Source organism: Poecilia latipinna, unplaced genomic scaffold (genome assembly GCF_001443285.1).
Source record: "Poecilia latipinna isolate Pla-1442-1.1 unplaced genomic scaffold, P_latipinna-1.0 Scaffold752, whole genome shotgun sequence".
Classification (NCBI taxonomy): Eukaryota; Metazoa; Chordata; class Actinopteri; order Cyprinodontiformes; family Poeciliidae; genus Poecilia; species Poecilia latipinna.
In genome coordinates this window covers 368,934-391,902 of record NW_015113368.1, presented here as the reverse complement: position 1 = coordinate 391,902, position 22,969 = coordinate 368,934, and the positions used below count along the sequence as shown (strand labels likewise).

At 39.0% G+C, this 22,969-nt stretch overlaps 3 protein-coding genes across 9 annotated transcripts; 2 read left to right on the top strand and 1 right to left on the bottom strand.

The window, feature by feature from the left end:
- Nucleotides 1-2,385: 2,385 nt before the first annotated feature.
- dcun1d2b (DCN1, defective in cullin neddylation 1, domain containing 2b) lies at nucleotides 2,386-6,634 on the bottom strand. 4 transcript variants are annotated; one of them, XM_015045885.1, is made up of 7 exons: nucleotides 6,553-6,634; nucleotides 4,412-4,628; nucleotides 4,150-4,318; nucleotides 3,929-4,059; nucleotides 3,755-3,837; nucleotides 3,371-3,467; nucleotides 2,386-2,491 (listed from the first exon to the last, which is right to left on the bottom strand). In XM_015045885.1, exons 1-7 carry the CDS (start codon nucleotides 6,571-6,573, stop codon nucleotides 2,412-2,414), a joined length of 798 nt encoding a protein of 265 aa, XP_014901371.1. In that variant the 5' UTR covers nucleotides 6,574-6,634; the 3' UTR covers nucleotides 2,386-2,411. The 4 variants fall into 4 exon arrangements, with proteins under 4 accessions (XP_014901371.1, XP_014901374.1, XP_014901373.1 ...); XM_015045888.1 differs by having other exon boundaries at nucleotides 6,512-6,603; XM_015045887.1 differs by lacking the exon at nucleotides 6,553-6,634 and adding an exon at nucleotides 5,721-5,985.
- tmco3 (transmembrane and coiled-coil domains 3) lies at nucleotides 4,635-15,389 on the top strand. 4 transcript variants are annotated; one of them, XM_015045884.1, is made up of 16 exons: nucleotides 4,635-5,492; nucleotides 7,439-7,577; nucleotides 7,657-7,695; nucleotides 8,230-8,533; nucleotides 9,375-9,542; nucleotides 10,188-10,367; nucleotides 10,467-10,667; nucleotides 10,768-10,896; nucleotides 10,989-11,081; nucleotides 11,663-11,849; nucleotides 12,240-12,357; nucleotides 12,452-12,647; nucleotides 12,732-12,882; nucleotides 12,991-13,070; nucleotides 13,155-13,304; nucleotides 14,304-15,389. In XM_015045884.1, exons 4-16 carry the CDS (start codon nucleotides 8,276-8,278, stop codon nucleotides 14,415-14,417), a joined length of 2,025 nt encoding a protein of 674 aa, XP_014901370.1. In that variant the 5' UTR covers nucleotides 4,635-5,492; nucleotides 7,439-7,577; nucleotides 7,657-7,695; nucleotides 8,230-8,275; the 3' UTR covers nucleotides 14,418-15,389. The 4 variants fall into 4 exon arrangements, with proteins under 4 accessions (XP_014901370.1, XP_014901369.1, XP_014901368.1 ...); XM_015045883.1 differs by lacking the exon at nucleotides 4,635-5,492 and adding an exon at nucleotides 5,542-5,617; XM_015045882.1 differs by lacking the exon at nucleotides 4,635-5,492 and adding an exon at nucleotides 5,551-5,643.
- Nucleotides 15,390-16,910: 1,521 nt separating this feature from the next.
- grk1a (G protein-coupled receptor kinase 1 a) lies at nucleotides 16,911-22,064 on the top strand. The gene is made up of 7 exons (XM_015045900.1): nucleotides 16,911-17,837; nucleotides 18,311-18,438; nucleotides 18,566-18,723; nucleotides 19,842-19,925; nucleotides 20,433-20,557; nucleotides 20,644-20,845; nucleotides 21,258-22,064. The coding sequence occupies exons 1-7, from the start codon at nucleotides 17,136-17,138 to the stop codon at nucleotides 21,548-21,550; spliced, it is 1,692 nt and encodes a 563-aa protein (XP_014901386.1). The 5' UTR covers nucleotides 16,911-17,135; the 3' UTR covers nucleotides 21,551-22,064.
- Nucleotides 22,065-22,969: the final 905 nt, after the last annotated feature.

The following is a 22,969-nucleotide window of genomic DNA, read 5'->3' as shown; positions in this document are numbered from 1 at the left end:
ACAACATAAATCTAAAAATACACATCCAAAGTATGCTAGGCCCACAGAAAGGCACACTTCATGCTTCTGCATATTAAATTATTTCAGACAATGTCTTGCTCCCAAATTTACTGGAAATGTTTGGGGATATTCCCTTTCTTGCCCAACATGACTGTGCACAAAACGTCAGTAAAGATATGGATGAATGAACATGGTGCGGAAAAACCTGATTGGCCAGCAGAGTCCTACTCTCAACTAAACATGAATGATGAATATGAGCGGACTCTGTAATCTCGGCCTTCGTGTCCAGCATCAGTGTCCGACCTCAAAAAGGCACGAATGTTCAAAGATTCATATAGACGTGATTCTAAGCCATGCTGCAAAGGATGAGCCAAAATCTGATGCCACTTGAGTTCATACATGGCAAGTGTGAAAGCCGATCAGTGAAAACGTTTGGCAAAATAGTGCAAGTGCAGTGACAATGGACATCTGTAGCAAAAAGAAAAATCACACTATATTGACATTTTTTTTATTAATACCAATGCAACTGAGAAATGCTTTTGATCCATTAAGAGCTGCTTTCTTTCACAGCCAAAATAACACTGTTAAAATAAGAACATTCTGCATCAGGAACAGTGACACATTTGACAAAGACAATGTACCAATGGACCACCACATGAGTACAATACATGCGTATCATAAAATACATAAGTATTGTACTGATTTCAAACAGATGTTTTCATATCTTCAGTTTCATATTTCTGACTGGTCTAAATAAGTTACATTTGTTTGTTTTTTTTTAAACAATGTTTCACTGGATCAACTCATGCTCAGCTGATGTGATGAGAAATATGGCACTTGATTTGGATTTAATGTGGAATAAACTCAATCATTTGGACTAGTATCTATAATTTCACTCAAACTATTTTAAACTTATCAACCTAAAACTTAACTACTTTACAGTGCATAGCTGCTCTGCTATAAAATAATGCATGATCCTTATTGACAAAGTATGGCAAAGGTTATGTTATGGTGACAGCAGTAATCTGTAAAACATGGAACTGGGTGAGCTCTGATATAAGAACAGGACGACACACAGTGCTGACAGAGATAGCTGCTGGTACCTGAGCTCTGCATCCTGTAACGCTGCAGTCAGCATATTCATCAGTAAATCTGATAATTACAAAAAAAAAAACAAAAAAACAACCAAAGTCTTATGTAGAACTTGCCTATAGCGCAATTAAAAAGGCTATAATCCTCAACCACCGCTTGATGGCAGCACAACAGCCCAATGACCTTTTGATGATGAGGCAGCGCAAACCTCAAACAGTGTAAACAAACATTTAAAACACTCTTGGCTGTGCGTACCTCATTTAAAAAAAAAAAAAAGCTAAACTTACTGTTATGTAAACTGAACAGCTCTGTACTTGTAAAAGTGTATATCAGTGCAGTTCGAAGAGGTGACAAGGCTTCACCTGGGTAACTGAAAACAGTCCAGAGACAGATTGAAATTCAAGCTCTTAGGCACTGCAGTGCCCAGCCCTAAATAATGTAAAGCTTTTTCCATTTTCCAGGTGGAAAATGGAAAAAGATCAGTGTGAACAATTAGATTCTAAATGCCATTACCTGTCTTGTGCAAGCAATGTCAAATATATATTTTTGACCATCTAGATTCTCATTTTGATGAGAGCTGGATTTTAATCATTATAGCGACCTTTATGCTGGTGCTGAGATCAGAAAACATGAGGCTTCGTCCAGTCATCGGACTGGACGTAAATAGTGTATCTGAACATTTTCACTCTCACTTGGTGAAGGTGAACGTTGACTATATGACATCTCAAACCAAAAAAAGAAAAACAGCTTTTGTGCAGAAGGCAACATATTTTACCTCCACCCAATGCACTCGTACGACATACGGTAACAAACGCAAACACATATTCTCAAATTTTGATAACCTCGACTACATCAAACAGCTTCATACTAACTGACAGAACAGCCAAACCTTATCACAATGTTTCATTCACACCCGCAGGAGCTTAAAAGCCTTTAGTCTGGATGACTGCTTTGCTGAATGTGCTTTTAAATGAGTCCACAGTGGCAGTTCAAACCTACCAACACTGCAAGTTTAAGTGATGAGTATCGGTTTACTCATCAGTCTCATGAAACATTTCCAGCATCTGTCCACAACAGCAGAAAGTAAAAACAAAACAGTTCCCTCTTCTTTTGGTGTTGTTTTTTTCCTCTGTGTTTCTTCTCCTCTTCAAAGGCCTCTTAGCAGCAGAATAATTAATGAAATTATTGAAAATCTGCAGGCCAACCTGCTTAAAAGCTGTTTCTTTAGGCTACCTTGTATCATAATCTCATTAATAAATAGGAAAAAAAAATGGAAGAAAGAAAACGGCATCCTCCATTTGGTGAAGCTGTGGCAAATATTACGTCAGGTTGCGTTTATTTCCTGCTACAATCGGCCGAGCAAACTCCACAAAGTCATCGATGAGCACAGGCCAGGCACCTGAGCAGAAGACAAAAAGGATAATACTAGTTAACATCCAAAAGTAGCAGTCTGACAAGTGGAATACTATTACTAAAATACTACTACTAAAATGTGAAAAAAAAAAAACTTTTTCACATTTTACAACTATCACAAACTTCAATATATTCACATAGAATGATAAATTATAATTTTTCAGAATAATCCTCTCCTTCTCTTGCCTGCCAGTTCAAATATACCACCATTTATTGGTACGTTTGTAGTCGTGCCACTGGTTAGTTCCATAATCTTTCTTTTTTGTTTAAAGGTCCTCAGGTTCTCCAACAACCCTGAGGACATCTGTGTTTATACTGAGATTGAATAAATAATTTCTCAGTCGCTTTGGGTAAAAGCGACTAACAAATGTATTAACATAGGAGGACTCTACCAACAAGGCGACTTTTGAAGACAAATAGTTGCACAAGATTAGATTTTGGGATAAAAGCGTCCAGGGTTCAATATGTATGCGCATCACACTTTTCAAATTTTAAAACTTTTCTCGTCCAATTTACGATTACATGTTGACCCATTATAAAAAAAACAAACAAAAAAAAAAAAAGAAATATTTTGAAGTTTGTGATTAGTGAACAAAGTTTTCTGTATCATCTATATTATCTGAGATGAGCATCTTTTTAAAAAAAATCGGAACATTTTCAAGGTGTTATTGCAAATACAAGTATCAGCACTACTTTGCTGCTTCACAAGGTTTGCTTTAAGTGTATAATAACCCTTTAGTACCAGGGATCCATCCATATGGCTTCAATTATTCCACAGTTTTAAAAAGAAAAGCTTGTATTAGACAGATGAATGATGCCACAGCACCTTCTAAAACAATCTTTCCAGTAGTGATTAGAGACTCACCTTCTTCATCATAGTTAGACATATCATCTGCAATCATGTTGCCAAAGTCCAGGAGGAGATTCCAGGTGTCTTTAGGAATTGAGCGCTTGTGATGCTCCTGAATACAGGGCAGGGACAGGACAGGGTAACGCTGTCTTGTTAACATTTCCAAAACAAGCAGTATATGTGTGGGGGAAATAATCAGTGGATTGCATCAAACTCCTACCACTGGATTTTTTTTTCTTTTTTTTTGTGGAAAACATGTTTTTGAGAAGAAGTGCCATGTAATTATAGCCGTGCTGTCAAATTTGCTGTTTTGTACTAGTGCACAGCTAAGACACTCCCATAAACTCCAAAAACCTTAATTACTACTGGGGGGTAAAAAAGCAAAGCTTCAAAACTTACTTGCAAGAAGCGGATCCATAGGTCTAAGAACTTGAATCGATCTGTGAGAACTAGATTCCAGTAAGCCACAGCCATTTCTAGTTCTGGAAAGAAAAAAAAAAACATTTACAAGTATTTTAGATTTATGACAGAAAATGTGACATTCTGGGATATTTTCCAACGTCATCTGCTTACCTAAACCTTTCTGGCCTGGGTTCTTGGCAAAGCTGAACGTAAACTGGTAGAAGTCTTTGAATTTTCCATTGTCTTTCAGATCTTGTTCTAGCCTTGGAAGGACTGCCTTGAGTTTTTCTGGACTATCACAGCTGAATGGCACAACAAAATATTACAGGTGTTCATAAAATAAGCACCTCATTACAGAGTCAAATACTGAAATTTTTTGATATGGCTTTTACCCGAGCTCCAACATCCCATCGAAGAACTCCTTCCTGCTAAACTCGCACTGAGTGGCTGCTTTGAACTTCCAGGCCACTACAAGTATGCTTATGCTGGCTGGGTCCAGATTTAAGTCATCACAGAACTGCTGGATCCCATCGACGCCTATCTTGTTCTCATCGTGGGGGTCTGCAAAAAAGACAGAGGGAACTTAGCTAAACAGAGAGAAAAAGTGCAGATTTTTAGGGGACTAAAGATTGTGTGTGTCTGCCTGACACTTGCCTTTGTATCTGTTGTAGAGCTGTTCAAGCTTCTTGCGGTCCACTGAGGTTTTCATGGGTTCTTTATAGTACAAGTCTGGGTTCTGGAAATAGTTGTCAATGGCGACTTCTAGTTTCCAGTCATTCTGAGTCAGGCAGTGCACAGCCGTTTGGTCCCCTGCTTGCGTGACAGAGATAAAATGGCGAACCTTGTCCTTCTGTGATGATTTCAACTTGTGCTGCCAGGCAAGTAAACACACAAGGAAATAAATACTTAGACATATTTACTGTCTGTGCTAGACTTTAGAAAGGGGATGAGATTTTGGTATAGTGTGCATCTGCTTTAAATTTAATCTTCATGCAGAAGGTTTTTTTCAGTGACTGTGTTACATTGCCATATGCTGACTTGGCATAGTTACTATAAAATTTCAGGTAATTTTTGTTTAAATGAAAACATTCCTAGAAAGTATCTTTTTTTTCTTTACAAAACTGTTTAAGAAGAGAAAATACACATAGATCAGTATGTTAAAACTTCATATTCATTGAACAATCTTTTGTAAATTTGCATGTGTAAAAGGATATCGTGTGGGTAGGACACCAAAACTGGTTTTAACTCAGGGACACAGATTCTTCTACATCTGGACCGTTCTATCATGCTAGTAGTAGAGCATTAATGAACCACCATATACAAAAAGTCAATGATGATTATAATAAACACCCAGTGTTACTGTGGACATGCATTTGATGTTCCTGGTGCAATTGATTGCAAAGATCTGATTTCTATTCAAATCTAAACATTCAGTCTGAGAATTTTTAAGTGTTGTTAGCAATGCATGCATAAAACTCAAATCAAGGGTCCAAACACTTCCAAGTTAGAGTTGTAAAAAATCACTTTCAAAAAGCATCACAGAAATAACCCCGTTATGCTTTGTTCATCTCTAACAGATTGCACATCTCGGTGGAACTAACCCACCGGGTGATCAAACAGCAGGTTCTCTGTGACCCAGATTTTCTTGGGTAGGGGGCGTTAGATCTCACAGGCTCTCCTGACCTGCAGAAGCAGCAGCAGCAACCCAGGCGGGCCACTAACCAAAAAGGGAAAGGTACGTAGAGCGAGTGCAGGTGTCCGATCTCAAAATACCAGCAACTGACCTTCCATTACTCTCACATCACACTGACTGGCAACGCGACGCTGAGGACAGCCTGAACCCTCACATGGTGCTGCACCGTAAACATTAATGACAACCACTGTCGGTATGGTGACATGTTGAACGGGGGCTTTACAACTCTCTGTCTCTCACTCGGTTTGTCTTTTTTAAAATATTACCTACCATTTTATCACCAGCTGTTTTGGCCAACTTGATATCCACGATCTCATAGTGCGCATGCGCAAGAAGAAATACGATCCAGACCAAAATACTGGGAAATGTAGTTCCGGAGAAGTCAACAGGCCACTTACTTTAGAAACTTACAAAACATGTTTATGTGATAATAAATAACACTTGGCAACAAAGCACTTTGTTGCCGTCTAGTAAATGCGCCGAACACCCCCGACAATACTTCCTTCTAAAACACTGCTCTCCAAGGCATATTTGACGCAAAGTTGAGTTGTTTTAGTTCAAATTGTGTTGTTATTTAAAAAAAAATAGTCTCGTGTAAGGATTAGAATGACGTTAGCTGTCACAGTTTGAAAAAGCATGAACGTCACGAGCGCAGTAACTGACACACCTAAAAAACTACAACTCCCATATCAGCTCTGATAAAGATGTTTCGGAAGTAATCTGATGGTTGAATCAAACTTACAACGAGAAATTGATGTTAGAAACGTAAATAAAAACTGCTATTTTGGCTAATGTTCATTTAAATTGTACTTTACCGAAAGAAGTTGTTTCTAATATTGTACGGTTAGTCTGCTATTATTAGCAAAGCAAGTGTTAGCAGCGACAACGTTATGTCACCATGAGAAAGAAGAGGGTGAACCCAGCTGGTTAGAGCTGGACTGACAGCTCCGACGTTAAATATTTAAAGAACAAATTATTGGAAATTGACAAACTCCAGACCAGAAAGCTCAACTTTATCCAGTGGGGTTCGTGAAGTTGTCCCAGAGACAGGTTAAACTCACCGTCGGTCCCCCACTGTGTGCTCCGGAAAACCGTCACGTACGGTGGAGGTCGGAGTAAACATGAAGTAGGAGCAGGGAGCGCCTGTGCCGACGCTGGCTCCAACTATGTGGCAGGGGAGGGGTGTCTCTGTCTCTGTCGGTGCGGCACAACTACACGATTGTTCTTGTCTACTTCTTCCTCTGCTGAGAGCCAAGACCGAGGACTCACTTCCCTAATAGTTACAGCTTTGCTTTAATACTCCGTACAAAACGCCAAACTGATGGATGTTTTTACCGACTGCTGTGTATTCTGGTACGTCTAATTTATGTCTAGGGTGTGTTTGAATGTGTGCGTCTGATTATTAATATCTTGGCTAACTTTGTCGTTAAAGTTTGATTACTAAAGACCTCCTGTCCATTGAAATCCAGTGATTTCAATGGGGATCTTAGCTGCTTTTCACCAGCTCCAGTTCCAGCAGTACAATATCCACAATTGTCACACTAGGGACACTGAATAAGAATAACTTAAAAACGTAATGTGTGGTCTCCCTAAATTGACCCTAGGTAGGAAGGCAGATGTGATTTGTCCTGTATGTCTCTGTGTTGCCCTGTGATTGACTAGCAACTGTCTAAGGTATACTTGACATATTGACAGGACTGAAGTATATTCACTTCTTTTATTGCAATATGTTTTCTGCTATGGTTTCTTGTCACATATTTAGTGAGCCGGAAGCAAGTAAATAAAAGTGAAAAGATAGATAGATAGATAGATAGATAGATAGATAGATAGATAAATAAAGCTTTGATAAGGATCAAATCAGATTTTGAGGAGTATTGTTGAAAATGTGTTTTTGTGGCGTATTTTTCCTCTTCACACTCATAATATGTTTCATTGCACATGACACTTAAAACCTTAAGTGACATGTTTGTGCTCTGATGTTTTCTCAGTCTGCAGTCCAGATCTGAACAACGGTGCTCCTGATCTCTAGCGACTCCAGTAAAGTGGCAGCAGTTCAGGTGAAGGAAGGAGGAGAAGAGGAAGAGTTTTGAAAGTTAGAAAATCTCAGCTTGACTCATGTTGTTGAAGGTAAAAGCATAACTGAATTGATAAATATAATCATAAACTGCCTCTCATGTTTAGTATTCTCCTTGATTTGTCGATTTAGGTATTCGTGGAAAGACAGGTTGCACTGGAATGTAAACAGGTAAGGTGTCCTGTCATGTCACTGCACTGTTTGCTGTCATTTCTGTTGTAGCCACACCTTCAAAAAAGTGTGAATATGGTGTGACAGGACACGCACATCCACATTCTGTGTTCTCTTGAAAACACCCGCTTAAAGAATCGTCAGAAATGCTAAAAAAAAAAAACGTATTTAAAATTTCTCAAACTGTATACTAATTTTGCTGTTGCGATTGATTATGGGAAATGATTTAAAGATACCAAATATTTATACTTTTGTTATTGCTGTATATTTGTAACGCCTGCAAATATACAACATATAATGTTGCAACTTATATTAACAGTCTCTGAATATATTTCAGGAACATCATGTGTTTCTGCTAAGCAGCCTTTAAAATCTAAATTGAAGCAGGATGAACTGTAAAAAAAAAAAATCTGGGTTGTATTTGAAAACACAATCTGTAGCAGATGCAAACATGAAGCTTCGACTATCAGTGTGGTGAGTGGGATTTTGTTTCTAATGCTTTCAGCACTGTGCACTCTGTCCCTCTCCTCCTAGGTCTTGCATTTCTCCTCAAACTCCTCACCGCAGTGAAGCAGTTTGGATGCAGGTTCTGTGCTGGCTGCTGTGCCTCGGCCTGACTGAGGCACTCGCTGCGCTGCCAAAGGAACAGGTGGCCCGGCATGCTATCAAGCTCTATCGGAGCAAAGCGCCGGTGCAGGGCCACAGCTGGGTGACCAACAACTGCAAGCGGCTGGTGGGTCTGCTGCGGCAGAAGAATGTGGCCATCAACAAGCTGGCAGTCGCTGCGGCAGCTGTTGGGAAAGACCAAAGCCTTTCAGAGCCAGAGAAGCACTTCCAGGTATCACTCTACAAACCACCGGATGGTCCTTTTTACTTACTTTATTTTTTTGTTGAAGTCATAATAATGTTGGAATTAAAATGTGTTCAGCTAGTTCTCATAGGTTTTCAAAACTCCTTGGTCTTGGTTTCAGTCAAGGGTGAAGGAGGAAGGATAGCAAACAAAGCAGACTAAGCACACATGTATATGTAAACGAAGCAGGAGTTAAGCTTAGATAATAACCTGTTAGACAGCCAATACAAGGGCGGGGCTTGGTACTATGTATATGCCTACTTATTTCATAGCAGACAAAGTAAGCATACCTTAAAGTCAGTTAGGTAAAAACATGTTAAAAATGGAAACCACAACTTTATTTCTAAGCCAATGGATGAAGCTGCTTTTTCCTGGTAGATGTGTGAAAAATCTCTGCTGTTGTTTTAATGTTTACATTTACTCAGACGACTTAGTCAGAGCTCTATCTGACGCTTCCTGTTTATAAAAACTGTGCGTTCATTAGGAAAACCTTTTCTGTAGAATGACTTCACAATGACATGAAATTGTCTCTAGCTAAATGATGTTTCAAATGTCCAAAGATCTAAAAAAAAAAAAAGAAAATGTATTTCTAGATATAAATATTTTTATTTCTGAAAATTAGGTGAAAAATGTTATTAATTAGCTCATATTATTTGTTTATAACTGGCCAAATAGCCTTTTTGACTTAAATATTGAATTTATATATTTTAAGATTAATATCTGGATATCATACTCATGAGACGTACCACATTAAGATCATGTGGAATTACATTACTTAAAGAGTTTATGATTTTCTTCCTTTGTCTTATCTTTACTCATTTGCATTTAGGTTCACACTCTGGAGGTTTTTCAGAAGGAGCTGAATGAGAGCGAGCACCTGGTGTTCCAGGCGGTGCATGGCCTGCAGAGGGCGCTGCAGGGAGACTACAGGGACGTGGTCAATATGAAGGAGAGCAGCAGACAGAGGCTGGAGGCCCTCAGAGAGGCAGCCATAAAGGTAAAGCAAAATCTTCAGAGTTTTATGGATCTTATACTTGCAAGTAAATCCATACTGCTTCTGGCTGACTTTCCTAAACAGCAGCCTAACTAGCCAAATAAAAGGTGAAAACAACATTCCACATTTTCTTTGTAATCAATGCAAAAATAAGCAACTTTTCCTAATGTAAAGAACTTCATCCTCTCAGTAAAACAAAAACCGAGATATGATCTCTTTTCTAATTTCAAAATAAGGTAGGACATTACCAGTGTCAGAAGTTGCAACATTGTTGAGCATTTTGCATCATAAACACGAAAAGATAATTTTGCTTTAAGATGTTTTTAATCAGATGAAAGTTGAAATGAAGCTTCATTTTTCTGTCTGCTTAGTCCACATGCTTTCCTTTTGGATGTTTTTCTCTGAAGCTGAGCAGAAATGCAGCATCAGATTAAAGAAAATGTGGCAGATTTGCCCTCAACAAAAAAGTCTGAACTCATTTGAAGTTGACTTTAAATGTGTTTCTGAAATTGAGTAGAATAATGTGTTGCATTCAGGTGTATTAAGTTTTTTTAAACATCCACTCGCTATATGAAAAGAGCTTTGATTCTTCAATCTTTTTTTGCTAGTAAATTAGTGTGTTCGTTGGGCTTTGTTGTTATATTTCAGGAAGAACAGGAGTACATGGAGCTGGTGGCTGCAGAGAAGCATCAGCAGGAAGCTCTTAAGAGCGCTTTGGCCCAGAACAAGACTCTGTCCATCTTGGAGGAGATTTTGGAGGACGTCAGGAAGGCAGCAGACCGCCTAGAGGAGGAGATCGAAGAGCATGCCTTTGACAATAACAAACAGGTCTGCTCAGTTTGGCTGCTAAGTGTCAGAGAACGTGCATATTCAGTTATTGTTACACCCAGAACTAACAGTTAGGCATACACGCTCTACTTCGTGTAGATGAAGGGAGTGAATGTCGAAGCAGTGCTGAGAGTGGAAGAGGATGAGAAAAAAGGAGGGAAAATGAAGAACAAATCCACACATAAGGAGGTGGAGGATGACTTGGGGCTCAGTATGCTCATCGACTCTCAGAACAACCAGTATGTTCTGACGAAACCACGAGACTCCACGATGCCCAGAGCAGACCATCACTTCATCAAGGTTAGTCGCTGCTTTCTTCTCTAATGATCCTGTTTTTTATCCAGGCTGCAAAAGAAGTAGAAAAACTGCACTAATTGGTTTTAAATGAATTTATCAACAGGACCTGGTTTCAGTGGTGATGCTCTCTCTGCCTTGTGGTTGGATTTGCACTCTGCTGGGTCTCCCGCCTATGTTTGGGTATATCATCTGTGGAGTCCTGCTCGGCCCTTCTGGATTCAACAGCATCAAGGTTTGCTGTCTGTGCGTCACGACTGCAGCAGCTTAAAGAACAACGTGACTGTTACTGAACTGTCAAATCACGACTGGCTTTTCTTCTTGCAGTCCATAGTTCAGGTGGAGACTCTGGGGGAGTTGGGTGTGTTCTTCACTCTCTTTGTGGTGGGACTGGAGTTTTCACCTGAGCGCCTTCGAAAGGTAAATGAGAAAAAGTTTGGACCAAAACCTGACGGCGATGATTGCTTTCTTCAGTTGTTTTACTTGCTGCTGATTATTCTTGTACAGTGATAAGCAAGATGCTCCATCTGCAGCGATGTCAGTTTTATGACATAACATTGACATGCAGTCATTCTGTCATCTGGTATTATAAATATATTATAATGAACTTCAGATCAAAAGTCAATATTTTATGCAAGAGTGAAAAAATGTAGTTTTATTAATACAGAGTTGTTTTAATTTGTTTTATAAATACAAATCTGAAAAGCTGAAAAATTGTCACTTAACCATATGAGTCAAAATTTTGTAGCACCACCTTTAAGTGCTTTTACAACTCCAAGTTCTTTAGAGTACGTCTGTACCAGCTTTGTGTATCTAGAGAGTGTAATTTTTGCCCAGAAAATTTGGAATATTAAAACTTTTTATAAAGACAAATACAAGTTCTCATTAAATCAGTAATCGAAACATATTATAAAAAGCTCCTTTGAAGTAGAGTGGTACTGTTAGTCGTCAGTTTTGGTGTTTGGAAGAAGATAACTTCTTCTTTTGTTATGTGTGTTTAGGTATGGAAGACCTCAGTTCAGGGGTCATGCTACCTGAGCCTGCTGATGGTGGCGGCCGGGTTGTTATGGGGACAGCTTCTCCATATTCGCCCCACCCAGACGGTCTTTGTCTCCAGCTGTCTGTCCCTGTCCAGCACTCCACTGGTGTCACGATTCCTGGCAGGAGGAAGCAGAGTGGAAAGAGAAGGTACGTAGAAATGTCTTTTTTTAAATTCCCTGCATACTTCTACGTGAAATTGGCAACAAAGGGTTGGAGAAAAAGGACGACCTGTTAACCCTGAAAATGGGATGTATTTAAATCCTTTGAATTTGGGAAATCCTGTTACACAGTTAATCTTTTATGGCTCACAGCTGGTACAATATATTTCACATGGGCAATTTTGACTTGGACAGCTAATAAAATTGTTATTCTAGTTTTTCTGAAAGTGTCAGAAACGCTTTCCTCCAGTTTTTGACTGACTCAGTGTCTTAAACAGTGCTGTGAGTGTGTGTGTGTGTGTGTGTGTGTGTGTATGTGTGTGTGTGTGTGTGTGTGTGTGTGTGTGTGTGTGCGTATGTGTGTGTGTGTGTTTGACAGGTGACCTGGACTACAGCAGCGTTCTCCTCGGGATGTTGGTGATGCAGGATGTCCAGCTCGGCCTCTTCATTGCTGTCATGCCCACTCTGATCCAGGCACAGAGCGGGGACTTGGACAAGTAAGCAAGTTGTAATTTATTGTTTCTTAATCATAAATTCCTCCTTCTCAAACTTACAGTCCTGTAAATGTTTTGTTTCCTCTGTTTGAACCAGCTTTCTGTTTGGAGGTCTGCGAGTGCTGAAGCTCCTGGCTCAGGTCCTGGTGTCGCTGGCTGCTGTTCTTTTGCTTTGCTTGGTGCTCAGATCCTTCCTGATTGGTCCGTATTACAAGAAACTTCACGCTGAGAGCAAAGGCAACAAGGAGATCCTGGTACTGGGGATGACAGCGTTTGTCTTTTTCATGCTGACGGTACGATTAAAAGAAATTTGGTGTGACTTCTTTTGTGCCATCTTCAGCTCGAAGTTAAGAGGCTGATTTGGTTTGGTATTTTAGGTTACAGAGTTTCTGGATGTTTCCATGGAGTTGGGCTGCTTCTTGGCAGGAGCTTTGCTGTCGTCGCAAGGTCACATGGTCACAGCCGAGGTCATGGGGTGCATCGAGCCGATCAGAGACTTTCTCGCTATCATCTTCTTTGCCTCAATTGGTTAGGCTGAATATTGTGATCTTTCAGTGATATTTGCTTCACTTTTTAAAGTGAATTTCACATGTAAACTGTGCTTAATCCTCCTCTTTTGTCTGCTTGATGCCGCAGGTCTTCACGTGTTTCCTACATTTGTGCTGTATGAGCTCACCATCCTGCTGGTCCTGACGCTCACACTCGTCATCATGAAGGTTCAGCAATTCCTTGTTTTTGTTCTCAGTCTGTCCTTTCAGTCAAAGTTTCCTCATCTCCTCACTTCTCTCATTTTGCTCCAGTTTGCAATGGCCGTGCTTGTTCTGTCCACCATCTTGCCTCCGAGTTCCCGACACATCCGGTGGATCGTCTCGGCTGGTCTGGCTCAGGTCAGCGAGTTCTCCTTTGTCCTGGGGAGCCGCGCACGTCGAGCCGGCATCATCTCCAGAGAGGTGAGTGATGAGCTGGTTGAAATTTCGGTCTGTTTAGAAGAATTGCATCCGTTTATTTCTCGGCCAGTTTCCTATTCATGCTTCCTTAGAGGCTCGGCCTGGCAATTTAGTTTTATTTTTAATTCTGAAGACTGTAAGTAGTTAAACATAAAATTGTCAATTCTTGTCAAAGAGTGAGTCTAAAGCTCATTCTGTACAGAAAACATCCAACAAATCAGCTCAAAGGAAACTTTTAAAAACATTTTGCTTTCTTTTGAGTTTTCTATCTGATGGGGTGTTGACAACAAAAACAACTTTAGTGCTTAGAAAATGATCACAGTTAGTTTTTTTTGTTTGCAAGCTACATGTCACTCATGATTTTTATGCTTTTCTTAGTTTCTGTCAGCAAAATATAATATTAATGTTGAGGCATAATGTAATCTGCCAGTATTTAACAAGATTTGTCACAAGACTTTTATCTTTTGCATTATTTAAATGTCAGCTGATGCATTTTTTATTATGTTTTACAGTATGTGTCATTGATGAAACACAAACATGAATTATTTCGGTTTTAATCTGTGTGAGCTGAACTTTTACAACTAGCATTCAAGTGTGAACTTGCACTACTCTGTTTATAACTACAAAGTCAGTAAAATGCGACCTGCAACACCTGAAAGTATAAATTAAAAATTTAGATGATATGTTTAGTCCAAGTAATACTTGTGCTTTTATGAATTTAAATAGCTTTAAAAGTCGCGCTGGTATGTTAATATATAAACATCTTGCCATATAATACGTGTCTTTACTCAATTAAACTGACTAAAAGCAGAACTTTGTAAATGTTAGAGGATACATTTGTATCAGAGTTAAAATTAAGAATGGATTTCCTTTTATCTCTTTTCTGTGGTTGATCACTTAATAGATGCACTTTAGAAGAAGGAGGTTGGCCTTTGAGCATTTAAAGCGATGTTAGCAACTGAACCGCGCATGTTGGGAGTAAAACTACCCGTCTCTGTTCAGGTGTACCTGCTGGTCCTCAGTGTCACCACCCTCAGCTTGCTGCTGGCTCCGCTGCTGTGGAGAATCACGACACACAAATGGGTTCCTCGCCCCGAACGCAAAACGGTCACGTGACCACACCGACATCAGGGCTGGGAAAAAAAAAAAAAAACATTCCTCTGTGACTTTACCAGCGCTGGTTACAATATCACATGAAGTCTTTTTTTTTTTTTTTAAAGCTGGATTTAATCTGCTTCAAATCCATTTCTCTCTGATCAACACTACTGCTGATCACAATAGCAAATACAAAAGAGAAATTGTTACAATATTTTCACTGGAAGATTTTTTTAACACTTAGACTGCTAATCATGTCTCTACAGTATGTTCATTATTACTTTTCATGATGCTGAGCTCAATATTGTCGCATTTTGCACATTAACTTTGAAAATCCATGGACCAAATCTTAACAGTTGTCCATATAAATGTTTGCCTATTTATGTTGTTTTTCTTTATAGATACTATGACATTACTGTTTGTGCTTTCTCTGTTGTGATTTGAGGCATTGATGATCACAGACCCTCCCTCAGGCCGAAGTCAAAGATCTCTGCCGATTAACATTAATGGTACTTTGGTTTAATCTCATCCTTTTCTTGCTGAGAGTTTCAGGAAAACTGACTAAATCTGCCCAGAAATCTTGTTTTTTGGGTATATTGGACTGCACTAATAACAGCAAAGACAATGAAAATGTTTCAGCAGATTTATGTTTGATAATTTATTGTTCACTGGTGTTATCTGAAGAAAAAATGCCAGCACTCGTCCTCTGAATGTCAAAATGATGTGCCTGCTTTGCTCTGTTCCACCCGGCACTAAAAGGAAGAGCTTTTACACTGAAATGTACATTTATTAAAACATGTGCAATGTTAATATGTATCACCATCAGACATTACTGTTTATATTTATTAGTTTCATATATTCCATTTGTTTGAGGGGGTTTTTAACTTAAGTTTGTATTTTATTTCTGCTGTCATTTACATTTTTATTCAGATCTTCATTTGTGTTGAACTTACCTTGATTTGTATATATTTAGTAAAAATAAGATGACAAACATTCTTTTCTTTGAACTTTATTTATTTGTCTGGACAACTAAAGTGTTCATTTCTGGGTTCACAATATTAACGACAATCAACATTCCAGATTTTTTTTTCAGGCACCGAATTTAAGATTTAAATAATTTAAATATTTTAGCCCTTTGTGTGAGACTTAAACAAAAGAGAACTCAAATGAAGAAAAATGAATTGAAAAATGACATTTTTTCTCATGTTTTGCACTTCAGTAGCATGTAATGGAGCAGCTTCACATGCATAAATCCACGTGACGTCCCTTTAAACGTCTGGTTCCCAGGAGTTGTGGAAACCCTGTCTAACATCGGCGTGACACTCAGCTGTGAATGCCACAGCTCCACACGTGTCATGGTGTGTGTGTGTGTGTGTGTGTGTGTGTACCTGCGTGTGTGTGTGTGTGTGTGCAAGCATCCGAGCAAACCTGCATAAGCTGATAACCTACAAACTTTGCTGTCAGCACATCTCTGAAAGACTTCATCATCCTATTAGTGGGAGGAGATGGTTAATAGCTCACTGATAAAGATATTTTTACATGTGTGGCTGCATTTCCGTTGTTCTTTAAGACATTTTATAAAGTAAAGTAGTAAGCTATAACAGTAATGATGATAAAATCATTTTTTAAGGTGAAACTTTCTCTTGTTGCTCCATTCAAATAAATGTTTATTAGTTCTGATTGAACTTTATTATAAGTTCAATAAACTTAAAAAAAAAAATACAAGTTTAAATTCTATCAGTTGAGATTTGGCCAGAATAAAAGCAGTTTTAAAAAAGTTGTTGCATTTAAACAGTTTTGGAGTGACTGAAATTATAAGTTTATGTTCAGTTAAGCTTACTGAGAGTTTTAGGAATTAATATCGCAAAGAGATTTATTACAATTGGCTTCATCACATGTAGGTTTTTGAGACGTTGACCGTGTTTTGTCTTTCTCTTTGCCATTTAACTTTGATTTTTGAATTACTAAGGCGTGGCAAGCCTCCTGAATTTAAAGAATCACCTAGTGTAGATGATCAAATGTAGAATGGTCTCACTTTCAGGTCCTCGATCTGGAATCTCCTCTTCTGTTTTCTTAAGGTATAAAATACAGAAACATTTAATATATTCTACAAAGGGTTTTAAACCTGTTTTTCTGCTCTCCTCCTGTCCACTGTCTTAATGTTTTACACACTGTTAATAGGTTAGGAATACAGAATGGGACAAAAAGCACCAAAAGCCAAAGGAAAACCAGTAAGACCATTATAAAGCCTGTACAAATACAGAATAAAGCTACATTATGACACTGCAATAAGCTCTGACCAAATGTATGAGGATATCATGGAAATGCATATTATTTTGTCTGAAATGTAATGAACTTTGATGTATTCTTGCTTCTCTTTTGCCTCCCTTGTCTTTTCCTTGCTCTGTTTTCAGCCTCCTCGTCTCTTGCAGCGAGCACATGGGCTAAGCACAGGACATAGCATTAGAGAGATAACGGAGTGGATAAATCCCTTTGGAGAAAGGTGATGAGTCAGGCCGATCTGCGTGTGTGTGAAGGGGCGAGAAGAAGCTGTGAGCTTCAGTGATCACCTCACTGAGGTCTCTGCAGTGAGCGGATGATAGGTGGCTGATAAACTTTGCCTCTAATATCCCTAAGGGACGAATAAATCCCTACTTTCATCCTTTTTGTTTTGGGCTTCCTCCTTTATAAACTTTCAGCTAAAACCTCTTTGAATAGATTTTTTTTTTCTGTATCACCATGGATATTGGTGGCTTGACCACAGTGGTGGCCAACTCTGCCTATATCTCTGCCCGTGGGAGCTTCGATGGCACCGCCAATCCAGCCGTCAACCGAGACAAGAAGTACCGCTCCCGCCTGAAGCTGCCTCACATCACAGTTTGTGAAGGTCTGCGTGAAACCTTGGATCTGGGCTTCAACACCGTCTGCGTGGAGCAGCCCATCGGCAAACGGCTTTTCCAGGAGTTCTTGGACTCCAACAACGAGTACAAAGGCCCCTGCCGTCTTTGGAAGGATATCGAGGAATACAACATGGCTGAGGACGAGGACAGAGCCAGTAAAGCCGGCAAGATCCTGTCTCGGTACATGGAGCCTGATGCCAAGTATTACTGCCCCTTTCTGCCGGAGAATGGCATCACAAAGGTCAAGGAGAAACACCACGAAGCCGGCGACGATCTTTTCAACGACACCATGGACAGCGTCATGGACTTCCTCAAAGAAGTGCCCTACACTTTCTTCCTGGAGAGCATGTATCTGAAGAGGTTCCTGCAGTGGAAGTGGCTGGAGATGCAGCCGGTGGGAGAGGACTGGTTTTTGGATTTCCGTGTTTTGGGTAAAGGTGGTTTTGGGGAAGTGTCCGCCTGTCAGATGAAAGGCACAGGAAAACTGTACGCCTGCAAAAAGCTCAACAAGAAAAGGTTAAAGAAAAGAAAAGGTTATGAGGTAAGAGATTCTGAATCTACTGTGTATTGTTGATGCGATGCAAGCTGTGTTCGGAGTCAAATTTCAGGCACATTGTCTCCACAAATTACTCCCAAAATAAATTATAATTTTCAACGTAAGCTTGATGAAACTGGCTTTACTAATATTTACTGAGTCTATATTGAAATGCTCTACATACAACTGCCAGACCCAGTAAGTTAGAGTAATACATTTGTCTTCATATTTTACTTTATATTACTTTTTAATTTTTTTTTTTAATTATAGAAGGCTCACAAACTGAGAGCTGAGAAAAACACACTGTGCGATTAAGTCGGCTGAGTTGGTGGCTTACAGAGAAACCATGAAATTTGTCAATATAGTAGAAGGAACAACTACAACATTTCCTCAAAGCTAGACGGGGGATTAGTAAGAAGCCTGTGAATGAAGATGGTCAGGACGGTTTACTTACGACTACTACCTTCTTCTTCCTCCAGGGGGCGATGGTGGAGAAACGGATCCTCGCCCGAGTTCACAGCAGGTTCATTGTCTCCTTGGCTTATGCCTTCCAGACAAAGATCGAGTTATGTCTGGTCATGACCATCATGAATGGAGGAGACCTGAGGTTAGAACTTCTATTAACACTTCTTTTTTTTTTAACTATTATTATTGTTTGTTTCATGTCATCTTCCACGAAGTTCAAATTACACAATATCTCCCACCCTGTCTCTGATCAATAACTTTGCTTCCAGGTATCACATCTACAATGTGGATGAGAACAACCCAGGTTTTGATGAGCCGCGGGCCTGTTACTATGCAGCACAGATTATCCAGGGCATGGAGCACCTCCACCAGAAGAGGATCATCTATAGAGACCTGAAGCCAGAGAATGTGCTGCTGGACAATGAGGGTCAGAAACACACGCACTCAACTAAAGGGAGGAACTTTAAATGCAGCTAATTCATCAGCATGAACTAGCTTTTCCCTTATTTTTCAGAGGTTTAAGCCAATGACCGAAACCCAGCTGGTTAAGTAAAACATGTACTAGGAATTGAAGTGTCATTGCTTTGTAAACATGGCAAAAAGTGTTGAAAGTGAAATTCTTACTTGCAAATAAATCTCATAAATCAAATCTGCCCAAGACTGTTAAATATCCATACCCTAACATAAGTCTGTTTCCCCGTGTAATTATTCTGTCATGTTACTTCGATGGTTTATGTGACAGAGCAAAGCAAAGTTGAGCAGCAGAAGAAAAAGGCACATGCTTTGACTTTTGGTTTGTTTTATATAATTAAAAATATCTGAAACTTGTGGTTTACATTTGTGTTTTAACACCTTTTACTCTGATAACTGTATATAAAACTCAGTGCAGCAAAAAAAAAAAAGAGTTCAAGGAGTATGAAACCTTTTTACAAGGCTCTGCATTTCACATATTAATTGTATTTTTAAGTCTGAACTTTGACTAGGCTGCTCCAAAATCTTTTCTTTTCTTGAGCGAGTCAGAGATGGACACGTGTGTTTTTGTGAGGGTATTTTACATTGTTTTTAGAGATGTTCAAGCCTTCTTCATGTTATTAGACAGGTTCTATTTAAATGGCTTCTTGATTCATCAGGTCTGGATGTAACCGGGTCTCTGCAGGTTTTGTGAAAAACAACTTTATCAATCAGTTATTAATTCACAGTTTATTCAGATTTGACAAGCTGCCTCACATAGAGCCAGGTTGGTTTGGATGGACTTTTTAGCCTCATTATTTGAAAACAGCATTTGGTATTTACTCAGGTTATCTTTGTCTGACATTACAATTAGTTTGATGAGTCAAGAGATGATTGAGTATTTTACAAGGCTCTGCATTTCTGGGAAAAGTTAAGCTTTTTCTCTTGGATTTACAAGGATTCAAAAACCCACTAAACAGATGGTTTTGTTTTGTCATACTACATCTAGTGTTGATAGATTTATTTTTATAGCAAATAGAGTTTGTCAGAGAGTGAGCTCTTGACATCTCTGTGCTGTTTTTTTTATTCTCACAGGTAACGTGCGAATCTCTGATCTGGGTCTCGCCGTGGAGCTGGCAGACGATCAGCTCAAAATCAAGGGCTATGCTGGAACTCCAGGTACAGACAAAACATTCACACAGTGAGCTTAAGAACATTTTCTTTAAACAAAGGCTTTTGGCCTCAACTGAATGTGTGAGAGCCAAACAGTTGATCCTTATTTAATGTCAGCGGTTACATTTTGAAGTTTTGAACTTAAAAAAACAACAACAACAGATCCTATAATGCTCTAGTTATCATGCAGGCTTTTCTTTTTATACCTAATGATTGATTTGGTTAAGAACCTCCGTCTTTGTCTGTGTCACTTTATTTTCATTTTAAATTAATGATGGCCTTGAAGAGACATGATCTTAAATTAAGAAAACTAAATTACAAGGAAAATAATTCGATTCAAGATTAAATTGCTTTTTTTTTTTAAATAGATCTCCTACAGCAGTAGCCAACTGAGACACTAAGCAAAATATTTCTAACAAAAATGTTTGGCGTTTTTTATTATTTCATTCATTACATCAAATCTAAATTGATGCTCCAGTTTAAACACTGAGAACTTCTTATTCTCCCGTTCAGGTTTCATGGCTCCCGAGCTTCTGAAAGGCGAAGAGTACGACTACTCTGTGGATTATTTCACTCTGGGAGTCACACTCTATGAGTTCCTGGCTGCTAAGGGACCCTTCAGGAGTCGCGGAGAGAAGGTAGACGGAAAAGAAAGGCTGCATGAATAAACGAGGAGCTTCTTTGATTTTGGAGTTTGAGCAGAAGTTTGATTTTGTCGCATCAGGTGGAGAACAAGGTGGTGAAGAAACGGATTCTGAACGATCCCGTAACCTATCCGGAAAAGTTCAGCGAGAGCACCCGGTCCATCTGCGAGGGTCTGCTCTGCAAGGAGGTCGATAAGAGGTTCGGGTTCAAGGACAGCTCGTGTGACGAGCTGAGGGCTCACCCCTTCTTCCAGGACATTAACTGGAGGAAACTGAACGCAGGTCAGTTTGTGACAGAAATAAATGTCCAGATGCAAGCTGTTAGTGTCACCAAAAGGACGTTTCTGCTCTATGGTTAAAAAAAAAGTCTTCAAACAAATCCTCTGCCCACCCGTCAGAGAAGAGTTTTGAAATGTACAAGGTTCTGATCATTTCCCAGCTTTGACCAACCCTGTTTGGACCGTCAACAAGTCCAAATAGGGCTCTAAAAGCTTTGGTTTTATTGAGAAGTAGATCCAACTAAATCAGTTGAAACATTTCAATGTACAAGCTTTACCAAACCTTTGTTAGAGTAAAATATCAATTGGGTTGCTCACTCACTAAAGTAAAATACTAGAACATTAGATATCCTGTTGCTGATGTCTCCAACGTCAAACTATCTAAGACAAACTCTTTCACCTTCTGTCCCCCTCAGGAATCCTACCTCCCCCTTTCGTGCCAGACTCCAAGACGGTGTACGCCAAGGACCTGGACAACGTCGGCGCCTTCTCCACGGTGAAAGGCGTGGCTCTGGAAGACGTAGACAAGGAATTTTTCGATGAGTTCGCCACGGGGAACATCCCCATCCCCTGGCAGGAGGAGATGATAGAGACCGGGATCTACGGAGAGCTCAACGTGTGGGGTCCCGGCGGCACCCTGCCCAACGACCTGCGGCGTGAGTCCATCCTGGAGCAGCCGCCCAAGTCCTCCACCTGCACACTGAGCTGAGAGTTCAACATGAAACCTCTCTTCTCTATATGAGTGATTGTACAGGGATGGGCAAGAAGGCAGTGCGGGAGGATTCATGTCATCAATGATTCTTTTTTTTTTTGTACTTCAAGAACTGTGCAATGTAAAGATATTTATAGGATTATTGTTCCATAGTAAGAAATTGCTCAACAGTTCACCAAGGTATTCAATTTTTTATCAGGCTTCTTTAAAAACATCTTTTTTTTTTTTTTTTTTTGCAAAATATACAGATTTATTTCCAACACTCAATGTGTCTGTTCTAGTTAGGAGTAAAAAATGTGAAGTTCTTCAGTCGCTATGAGACTAAATGAAAAGCAAAAGTCAAACAGCAGAGTGTTTATTTTTCATACCGATGCTTACGGCTTGTACAGATTTCTCCTACTTTTTATCATTCTGCTTCCCCGGTGTACCACATTAGTTTATAACAAGATTTAAAGATTGTTTTCTTCTACAAAGATGTTAAGCAAATAAATACACTGTTTTGCATTTAATCCAAATGTGGTTTTGATGTTTTTAAATTAATCTATACCCCTTGCAGTCCATACAAAATACTTCTTTTTGTCTCTGTAAGTTTCATAAATCCTTTATTTTAGTTTAACATTTATTCCTGCTAATCATGTAGGAGGTTAATGCTTAATATTCTAGTTTATGCATTTACAAAGTACTCATTCATTTTTTAAATTCCACCACAATCTTCTCTTTTTGCTGAAACAAAAACAGTAACAATGTGTCGATCATTAGATATGTAAATAATTATTTGAATATGTTAAATATTAATGAAATCCCTCTTAAAGATGTGAATAAAAACCTTAAATTGAATGGTTGTTATGAAGATTATAATTTTACTGTTTTGCACATATTAAAAGTGTTTCATTATTTCTCTGACAGTAAACACAACACAAATTTACCTCAGTTTAAAGGGATGTTCTCTTCTTTTTCCCATTTTGGAGAGGCTTTAACAGTAATGGGAATTTGTGTCACATCACTTTTACACCCCAAGGATAATGAATTGTTAAGGATTACAAATTAAAAGTTCCCAAACAATCTGATTGCCTGAAAAAACTAAGGTTTAATTTATTTTTACAGGAATTTCTGGGGGTGATAAGGATGACTGCAGGGATTTTGGGGGAAAAAAATAAAACTGGAAATAATGGATGGCTGATGAATTATAATAAAAAAATTTCATTGTGAGATGCTGCCAAAAAAAGAGGAAGAATAAGAAGAATTTCTTTTAAGGCGTATTTATCTTTATCGGGCCTGTAAATAAGAGTGTAGGTTACTTTTAACCTTTCTTGTTTCAATGTATGTCTTATGCTTCAGCAGGTCACACATATATATTGCATTCCAGTAGAGGGTGCTGTACTCATTTAAATTATTCTTTCCCACAGTCATGAAAAT